Source organism: Neomonachus schauinslandi, chromosome 4, assembly GCF_002201575.2.
Source record: "Neomonachus schauinslandi chromosome 4, ASM220157v2, whole genome shotgun sequence".
NCBI classification, from domain to species: Eukaryota; Metazoa; Chordata; class Mammalia; order Carnivora; family Phocidae; genus Neomonachus; species Neomonachus schauinslandi.
The window spans coordinates 27,450,261-27,460,629 of record NC_058406.1 but is presented as its reverse complement, the minus strand read 5'-3'; the positions used below and the strand labels follow the sequence as shown (position 1 = coordinate 27,460,629).

The following is a 10,369-nucleotide window of genomic DNA, read 5'->3' as shown; positions in this document are numbered from 1 at the left end:
GGGAACGAGAGGGGGGGGGTGGGCGGGCCCCGGGTCGGCCCCCGTGTACAGGGGGCAGACCCCCCCCCCCCCCCCCCCCCCCCCCCAGAGCCAGGGGGCCACCAGGAATGTCTCCCAAGCCAGGGTGCTTGGCTGCTTCCCCAGGTTCCTTCTCTGGATGGGAGATACCAGAGCAGCACGGCCCCAGAAAGAGCTATTAAGTCTGTCCCTTCCTCCTCTGACACCCACACACAGTGACGGATTATTTGTTGTCACATCAGCTGCTTCCGGAGCCCTCAGGAGGGGCGAGCTGGTGGCAGGCCTGGTGTTGCTGCCCTCGATTCTGCTCTGGGAGCTCTCAGAGTGGCTGTCGGTGAAGCCCTCTGCCCCATCTGCAGGGACTGGTCTCTCTTCTGTTTGTCTTTTCCCCAGAGGGGACCGCGGGTCCCCCTCCCTGTGCACAGCCCTGGAGCCCTTTCTCCCAGAATCACTCGGGAACACATCCTTCTGGCCAGGGGCCTTTCGGCCTCCAGTCTCTCCACCCCCAGCCCTCATGGAGGCCACAGAGGAGCCCAGTGGGAACTTCCTCGGGGCAGCGGGGTGAAGAGGGACATCACTGATTACGTAATCTCCCTGTATGTGACTCTTGCCTCCTAAAGGAGACCGGAGCTGGACCTCCGAACTGCAGCCTCTGGGCTTCCTGCGAGCAGCGGGGTCTTCGGGCCCCTGCCGGCCCCAGGACTGCTGTGCTGGCCACACTGTAGTCCTGCTGGGAGAGGCGGTGACAGAGGCCGTGTCTGGTGCGGATGTGCGGAGGGGGAGCAGGCTGGGCACGGGGCCCTCTCTCTGGCCGCCCCTCCCACTTGCCACCGGGCTGAGTCACTTCCTCTCTGGCTGCTGCAGGTACTCCCCCACATGCCCGAGAGCAGAGCGGCTTCAGGGCGTGGGGTTCACCCTGGGCCACGAGAGGGAGCAGACTCTCGTGGTAGAAGCAGCCAGTTCACTTGGTACCCCCGAGGCCGTAAAGCACGACGTTTAGGGAATGATGTGATGTTATGGATTCTTGACAAATTGGAGCTATACATATCCTGCATTTTAAAAATGAGCAAAATCATCACGCTGTTTTGGAACAGTGAAGATGACAACGCATGCATGAATCTTTGTCATCAGGGAGTCCTGGCTGAAGCCAAGGGATTACTAATCCGCCTCCCCATCCCCCAGCTCCATCCTGAGCTCGGAAGCAAATGGCTTCCAGTGGGTTCCTGGAGAGGTTCCTCATAGCCTTCAGGCTCCAGGGAGAGGGTTTTCATGCCTACTTCAGGGGTGGCTGTCATTAAAACTCAAAGGAAAAGGTGACAAACAGAGCCCCCTCCCCTCCAGCTAGCAGGAGGCAAAGAGAATAGGCCTCAGGCACCCTCCTGTGGGCCTGGTAAGCTGGCCAGGGTCTCTAGGCTTCGCTCTCACAGAGGGTAGGTGACTAGTTCAGGGAAACAAAGCAAGTGAGTGACGGAAGTCTGAATTTGAACCCAGACCTACCTGACCTCAAAATCCATCTTGCTCTCCCAGCTGGCATTTGGGTCACTGGTCTATGGTTTGAAACACTTGATTGCATGGGCTGCGGAATTCCTCTTGGTTCCCTGACTTGACTTTGTGGTTGGAGAGCAGGTCTGTAGGGAATTTGGGAGCACTGGTAGAAACACCTATGTGTGAGTATTGGCGTGCAGTAGGGATGGCTCCCAGAGGGCTTGGGTCACGGAGGGGTGGGGGACACTAACTTGTTGGCTGGTAGGAGGATATCTCAGTAACCCCACCTCAGTTCAGCCCCTCTCTGCAGAGAGACCTGCTTGGGGGCCGGAAACACCTCCTTCTCCAGGGACAAGCACGACCCCTCTCTCCCTGCTTGCCTGCAGCTTTCTGGCTGCAGCTCCCTGATTCCAGGAGAATGATTGCTTATAAGGAAACCCAGAGAGTACTGTCCTCTCTGTGGTTGGCATTCCTACGCCTGCAGCCATCATCAGGTGGGGAAGGAGCAGTGGAGGAAGAAAGAACATGGGATTCAGAGCTGGAAAACCTATGTCCACATCCCCTCTCTTTGAGCAACCAGTCAGGTAACTTTAGGCAGGTCTCAGTATCTCTGAGTCTTGATTTCTTTTTCTAGAAAGTGCTGTGTTTCGTGGTAGTGGTGGGGGGGGGGATCAGTTACAATCATGTATTGGAAAGTGCTTTGTAAGCTACAGAGCTGTGTGCAAAAGTTAGTTGTTGTGAGAGGTCATTGAGGGTGTGGGCCTCCCATGTGGGCTCTGAGTCCGAAATTCACCATCCAGGAATGAGCCTGGGGAATTTTCGAGGGAATTGGCAGACCTCGAGCATGGAGGGGCCTGGTCTACAAAGCAGAGCCACAGATCTTAGTTGGGTCATGCGTTCAGATTTCACACTGCTCACCTCAAACCTTGGTAGTTCCTTCCAGGTGTAGTCAGATAAAATGCAGAGTCGAGCCCGAGGTTCTCTTCTCTGGGGGTAGCCAGAGTACTAGGAATTTTTCTGACCAGTAGAAGGACCTTCACACTACGAGCCTAGAGTGACCCAATGGACCGATCACTGGTGTGAGGGGGGCAGGCAATGCCCTCATTCACATGCGCCCACACCTTGCTGCAGGAAAGCAGATCTTTTTTGCTGGATTCAGCCAGAAGGGGGCTAATCTGTCCCTTTGCCAGTGAGAGGTTGGGCCCAGGCCTCAGGCACGCCGTGAATGAATTCAGTCCTCGCTGGGGGCTGTTCTCTGGCAGCAAACACTGTCTAAGCGCAACGCCTGGCGATCAGCCAACCTGGCACCCTCCCTGCCCCAGGCATCCAGGCATTTCTGACATGGGACTTTGCCTGGACAAATGGTTCCCAGCACCCTTGCAGCCCAGGTACCTATAGCTGTGATCCCCTGTCTCTCTGATCCTGGATTCTGTCTCCTGCCATGAGCCGGGTGGACCATCTGTCTGTACTTCTGGGCCCCACTCCAGCCCTGGCCTCCAGTTGGGTGATCTCTGTCCCCTGCCCCAATATGGCATTTTATGCATTCTGGGTGCATAACAAACAGCTCTACACTCCGTTTTCTCATTCAGCAGTGCGCCAGGCCCTGGGCAGGGTGCAGGGAAGCAGCGGTGAATGGGAGTTGCTCCCTCAGCGGTGGGGGGACTCAGATAAACCAACGGTTCCAGGACGGTGGGAGGGAACGGAGGTACGCTCAGGTGCTCTGGCAGCTGGAGGAACGGACTTGCTGCGGTGAAGACCGAGGGAGAAGGATGGGCCGATCAGGGTGAGGAGGGCAGGGCAAGGGTGTTCACGGCACACTCAGAGAATTGTGAGTCATTTGGTGTGGCTAGATTCAGGGGCCTTGCCAAGGCAGTGAGGCTGGACAGGTAGCCTGGGTCTGGCCGGGCTCACTGAGGAGTTAGGGTTTCTTCCTGAAGACCAGAGGGCATCGGAGGACTCCACAGCGGACAGAGACAGAAACACTGCAGGCCCAGGTCCTGGAGCAGAGGGGAAAGTGCAAGGTGCTAGAATCTGTTACTCAGGTAGCTGAGGTGGGGTCTTCTGTGGAGTCGTTCCTACATCCTTCCTGATCAGCCACGGGGAGCAGTGTCCCACCGTCTTGCACCTGGTGCGGGGAGAAACCCTTTGAAGATGTGCTGCAGAAAGACGCCACCAGGTGGCAGACCTGGAGATGGCACAAAGGCCTCTTTTTTTCCCTTTAGCCCAATGTTTGCAGGGGGAGCGGGGGCATTCTAGACGCAGCTACTGTTCCTCCCAGCCTGCCTCTGCCCCACAAGGATGAGACCCCCCCGGCCTGCCACTGGGGACTGTGTCCCCACAAGGAGTCCCTTTGACTCTGAATCCGGACAACAGATTCCTCCAGGGCCTTGGGAGCTCTTCCATCCAGCAGCTCGCACTTTCTCCTGTCTCTGACCTCAGAGTAAATTGCAGGCATCGTGACCCCTCACCCCCAAACTCTTCAGCATCTCTCACCTAAGAGCAAGGACGTTCTCCCACGTAACCATAGTGCAGTTTTCAAATTCAGGAAATTTAACATCCATACAGTCCGTATTCAGATTTTGTCCGTTGCCCAGTCCTAACTCCCAGGATCTCACACTGCATTTACTTGTCTTATGTCTTTAGTCTCCACTGATCTAGACTGGTTCCTCAGTCTTCCTTTATCCATCATTAAAACATTCTGTTTTAATGTTTTTTTTTTAAGATTTTATTTATTTGAGGGCAACCCCCTCGGGTCCCCTCCTTCCTTGGGAGCTTTGTATTTATCACTTTGCTTTAGCTCAATAAACCTTGCTTTACTGCCCACAAAAAAAAAAAAAAAGATTTTATTTATTTGAGAGACAGGGCACAGCGCGGGAAGGGCAGAGGAAGAGGGAGAAGCAGACTCCCCATTGAGCAGGGAGCCTGACTCAGGGCCAGATCTCAGGACCCCAGGATCATGACCTGAGCTGAAGGCAGATGCTAACCAACCGAGCCACCCAGGCATCCCCATCACTGTGTATTTGAAGCATACAGGCCTGTTTTGGTTGAATGTCCTTCAATTTGGGTTCGTCTCATGATCACATTCAGGCTATACATTGGGGGCAAAATAATAACCATAAATTGATGTTGCCTCAGGAGTAATATGATGTCAGTTCTGTTATTGGTGATATTAACTTTGACCATTTGGTTAAGGTCGAAGCTTGCTTTTTTTAAAAAAATTGAGGTATATATATACACACAGTGAGTTACACAGATCCTTTCATTATACAGTTCAGTCGTTTTGACAAATGCACATCCCGAACTAGAGGCACTAGGTCTTAATTCCAGACTCTGGACAGTCCCTTACTGTGCCCCAGGTTGGTACCTGCCTGCCCGTGCTCCAGCCCCTGCTTCCCCCTGGACCCATGAGCCAAGCGAGAGCCCGAGATGCTGAGTGCCTGTGCCCTCTCCTGCTGCCTGGCACCCCTCCCCTCCTCAACAGCCCTGTTAGCCCCCAGGGCTGCCCCCCAGGCCAACAGCCCAGTGGCAGGTTCAAGGTCTCTTAAGCCTTCCCTCTGGGTACCCTCCCCTCCCCCCATTCAGTGCCTATTAAGTAACAATCCCTTTCTCTTTGGGTAGGAGAAATACAAAGCTACTGTGTTTAAGCTAAGAATAGCACAAGCTACCACATGCTTACAATATGCTGGTAGGTGCTCTGCTAAACCTTTTGCATGGGTTATCTTACTTAGTCCTTAGCCCAGCCTCGTAAGGTAGGTGTTGTACTCTGTATTTTGTAGTTGCTGACTAAGTAACTTGTCCCAGATCTTACCGCTACTAAGTGATGGTGCTGGGGTTTGAACCAGGATTGACTTGCTCTGACTCAGAGGTTCCCAGCCAGTGTGGGTTATGTGGATCAAGATGGTGATCCCTTCAGCCTGCAGGTGCCTGGGTCAGGCACAGGACGGCTGGGGTCCCATGTTCTTTTACCCCCGAGTGTCGTACAAATGGTTCTGTCTGTGTTGTGCTGTGAAAAAGCCTGAGATGCGTTGCTCTACCCATATTAATTGTGCCCCCTTACTGTCCTCTCAGCCGAGACTCTTTGCTCCCTCCCTCCTGGGGTCAAGTGTGGGTCTAGACACCCGGACCCTTAACACATGTGTGGCCAATAGGATTGAGGCCAGAGATGGGTGGGAGCTCTGTGCTCACTTCTAGGTGCCATGTGCAGAGATGCAGGGTCCCTGCCTTGAGTAGACACTACCAGAGGTCAAGTCCAGAAGACAGAGGTCTGCACCAAGTCCAGAACTCAGGGACTTTTTATTTGTTGGTTTGGTTTGGTTTGTTTGGACAGAGCCAGAAAACATGGGGGTGGGTGGAGGGGCTGCTGACAGGGACGGCTTGAATCTTGACACCATCGGCTCAGCCTGACCCTGCAGTGTAGACACAGTCCTTCGGCTCCTCGCAGGCACGGGAAGCTGCTGACACGTTGCGGCCGTCAGCTGCCGCTGTTACCGTACACATACAGACGCCCGGCGGGCCAGGCTGTGCTGCCGGCTGCTTGCGGAGACTGGCCTTGCCCTCTGCCTTCACTGGGCTGGTGTGCAGGGTCGCCCATCTCTCCAGGAACCCGGAGGTTGCAGCAAGAAGCCCAGACGAGGTTGCGGGCACAGTGGACGGGCTCCATCGCTGCCCCTCATGCTTGTGGGGGATGGGAGGCTCGCTCTGGCTCTGGGCATGTGTGGGTGTCTGCTGCCTGGGGCGCCTGTGAGCCTCCGTGCAGGGGATACTTCTGGGTGTGAGTGATGGGCCCCTCCTTGGTCTGGCCAGGCTTCAGCTGCTTTGTAATGGGTGGAACCGGGGAAGGCTGAGCTGGCGGGGAGCCTCAGCACCATCTCTTTGTGACCCACCTCCTTTTGTGGTTGATGGTATGTCCGCCATGTTGAACCATGTCCTGCCATAGAGTGCCCTGCCTCCTCCCTTCAGCCCCGTTGTTGCCTCACTGAGCTTCCCGGTGAGGGCCGGTTCTAAGGGAACTGGTGCTAACTTAGGAGGGTAGCACACGGAATAGTTGACAGATTTAAAGCTCCAGAGACTTCTAAGGCAGGACAGCTGAGTTCCTGGAGAGCTGAGCAGTAGGCCCAGGAAACACCCAGGCAAATGGCTGCCCCTTAGCCAGACTGGGCCCAGGCCCTTCACCCCAGCCTGAGGAGCAGTGTCTCTGGAGGGCCCTGGCCCCAGGTCCTTCTAGACCAGGGTAGCCAGAACTTCCACTTCGTAGATCTCACCATGAAGCCGGGATCCCTCAAAGCAGCGTCCCCCACGGGAGCATTGGTGGGCCGTTTGCAGGTGTTTCTCTGGAAGGGGACCCATGAGGATGATGTGAGGGTGGGGCACATCCTCCCTGTGCCTCAGTTGGGGGGTGGAGGGGTGGAGGACGGAGGGTCTGTCCTAGGAGGTTTGTCTTTGCTCACCCCTCTAGCGAGCCTGAGGCAGCTTCCACATTTTCCGGGTCTGCCTGTCGCACTGCTTCCTTTGCTCCCCCGGCCCTGGGTGGCAGCAGTGGATGTTCAGGAAGGGAAACAGCCTTGCTACCACTTCCCCTGCCAGCATCTTTTCCCTCTCCCGGCCCGTCTGCTCCCATCCTTCTGTCAGCCTACATCTTGGAGCAGTTCCCAAGCCATTCGCTTGCGCTGAATCCCGAGTGGGGCAGGTGGGGTCAGGCTGAGCCCACTCATTGTCTGTGCCGCAGCTGCTCCCCACAAACTGTCGTCTAGACCATGCCTGTGCGGAGGCGTCCGGGCAGCATCTACACAGATACGATGGAGCCTCCGTGGTGCTCTCCAGGGAACCAGGAAGACAGGGGGGCTTAGTGCTACAGGGAGGACAGCAAAGAGGCCAGAAGGGATGTGAAACCAGCTTAGCTCCCAGGGCAGGGGCAGCTCCCACACAGGGCTGCTGACCCAGGGAGAGCCATCTCCCGCTGGAGGGAAGGCGTGGGCCAGGAGCTGGGGGTGCAGTGGTTTCATACACACACGCACACACGCACACACATGTATTTTTTTTTTTCCTTGTGGAATTTTTAGTGGGGGGGAAAGACATTAAGCATACAAACACACAAATACATAATCACAAAATATGGAAAGTGCTATGAATAGAAATTCCACGATAGAGTAACTGGGACCCAGTGGTGGGGGAGATAGCAGGGAAGGCTTTTCTGAGGAGGTGATATTTAAATTGAGAGGGATGCATAGAAGTTAGCCAGGCAAAGAGCAGGAACACTGTTGCGGACACATTACTGCCCAGCTTTTTAAGATTTTTCTAGAAGCAGTTTCATTCTTCCGTGCTTTTGTATGGATGACTTAGAATCTGTTTCTACCATAAGCCTCTTTGGCAGAAGTCATGGCCGAGCCTGACTAGCTTCTGCTCCATCTGGGGACTGTCACGGCCTACTGAGTTACGTGGTTCTAGTTACTCTCAGAATGAAATCATGAGTCTGCTCCTCAGTGGCACAGCTCTGAAAACAAATTGGGGCTTGATGGGAGGCAAGCCTGGTAGATTGGACTAGAGGTGTGCCAGGCTGTCTCTCCTGCTTTCCATTTCACTGCTGGAGTCAGTCTCCTGGGGTCTGAAATAAGGGCCAAAAAGGCAGCATATGAAGACTTAAGCTAACTAGTGAATATGCACCTGTCTCAGAGTAGAAAGGGGCAGCCTTCCAGGAATAACAGCCAAACAAACTAAAGGAAAAGAGAACTATTTAACTACGTAAACATTTAAAATTTTTTTTTTTTAAGATTTTATTTATTTGTCAGTGAGAGAGAGAGAGTGTGAGCACTCAAGCACAAGCAGGGGAAGGGGCAAGCAGGGAGAAGCAGGCTCCCAGGACCCTGGGATCATGACCTGAGCCAAAGGCAGACACTTAACCAACTGAGCCACCCCAGGCGCCCTTATTCTTACCAGGGAGACTGTATAGATATTTCAAGTGACGCTACAGGATACTGTCATGTAGGGATGTTAATGATTTTTTTTTTTTACAGCTTTCCTGAGATATATTTCACCTACCATAAAATTTACCCTCATCATGTATTTTAGGTGGGAGAAAAGGAAGCTTACAAAATGGTACCACAGTGTGGTCCAAATGTTGGTAATAATGAAAACTAGAAGCGTGCTCACGTGAGCATACAGGAAAGTCTGCTCGAATGTTAACAGTGACTACATCTGGATGCTGAGATTATGGGTACCTTGTGTTCTTATTTTTGCATATCTGTATTTTCTAATGTTTCTGCAGGGAACGCTAATTACTTCTGTATGAAGAAAAAAGTTATGGAAGTTTAGGGTTCAGTGTCCTCAAGCCTTTCATGGAAGGATAAAGCCTGCACTAACTTGGCCATCAGGTCCCCCAGATCTGGCCCTTGTCCCTCCCTCTGGGTCGCCTCTCGCCACCCCTTGCTTCATGCTGTACGCTCCGGCAACACAAACTCCTTGGAGCTTGTTGCTTCTGTGCCATTTCTTACCCGTGTGGGTTTGCTCACTTGGGTCCCTCTGCCTGTCATGACCTTGCCCCTTGCCCGGCCCATTCCAGTATCACCTCCACAGGGAATTTTTCCCTGAGCTACCTGAGGGCCAAGGGCCCCTCCACAGGGCCGGGCAGCCGGCCTTCCCTGGGCATCCCTGTGGCCCTCTGCCCTCCCTCCTTGCCCCATGTCCAGGACACTGCCTCCCCGAGCTGTTAACTGTAAGCAGCCAAAAGGAGCCACTCTCTTGTCTTATTTAATCCACATCCAGAGGTTATGTTCTAGAATCTGGCACCTGTGTCCATCTTTCATCTTAACCCTAGAGGAGGCAGGGATTTCCAGGTGGAGCCAGGCACTCAGTGACCTCCGTCAGGGCCCTTTCACTGGCCCTTAAATGCACAGTATATGCTTTTCGTAAAAGTAATTAAAGAAAAAATTGAAAATAGGACAAAGAGAAGAGAAAGTAGATCCCCCCCATTGATAACTCTGGGTGTTCTTCCATAAGAGAGGACCTAAGAGTCGGGAGTTTGAGAGAGGAGATCCCCTGGGCAGCCATCCTCACACTTGGTGGGCCTGGGAGGCCCCCAGCCACCCTCCCCACCGTGCCCTAGAGATCAGATCAGTGGGGGTGCAGGGGGACCCAGGATTCAGTACCTCAGGCCACTCGGCTGCAGGTGTTTGGGGGAAAGGCCTCACTTTGGGAACAGTCGCTTCCAGGCCATCTCCCCTCTCTGTCTCTGGGGTGGTCTCTTGGGGACCCCAGTTTGCATCTGCACAAAGCCAGTGCCATCCTCTCTGCATTTGACTGGCACCTTTGAGGCAGGCTGGCTGCCCCCTCCATAGCCAGCATGGGCGGCCTGGAAGGACATCCCCCGTGAGCCCCTGATTAATGCCAAGGAAAGGAGCTGTGGCTCTTTGTCACTGGGAACCTTCGATGCTTCTCCGGGAGGGGGAGGAGGTGGCGGCAGCAGCTGTGTGACGCATCCCCAAGTCAGAGACTTGCAGGCTCCGTTCGCGTGAGGAAACTCGCTGACTTGCTCAGTGAGAAGGGCTCTTCTCTGTCTTGTCTAGAGCTGAGAATGAAGCGGAGAGCATCGGACAGAGGAGCTGGGGAAACGTCATCCAGGGCGAAGGCTCTAGGAGGTGGCATTTCTGGAAATAATGCAAAGAGAGCTGGACCATTCATCCTGGGTAAGCCTCTGCCCGCCGGGTGGGCTGGGGTGCGGGGGGCAGGGGTGCGGGCGCAGGCGCAGTCCGATGGCCAGCCGTGCAGGGCGGAGTGCCACACCCACCACAGTGCACCGTGCGGGGCTCCAGCCTCGGGGCTCTCGGGGCTCTAAGTACAGCCCCTTTGTGCCAGTGGAAGATCCAGAGCCTTA

General features: G+C 54.5%; 1 protein-coding gene across 5 annotated transcripts in view; it reads left to right on the top strand.

Moving 5' to 3' along the window:
- Nucleotides 1–10,369, top strand: part of STK40 (serine/threonine kinase 40) — a 38,886-nt gene that overhangs the window by 10,550 nt on the left and 17,967 nt on the right. For 3 of the 5 annotated variants that reach the window (XM_021684211.2, XM_021684212.2, XM_021684213.2), the window contains exon 2: nt 10,062–10,181. In XM_021684211.2, the coding sequence (XP_021539886.1) occupies nt 10,062–10,181 (120 nt within the window). Of the gene's footprint in view, nt 1–1,991; nt 2,088–8,660; nt 8,714–10,061; nt 10,182–10,369 lie in introns of those variants that run through there. The other 2 variants (XM_044914483.1, XM_044914482.1) reach the window with 2 other exon arrangements.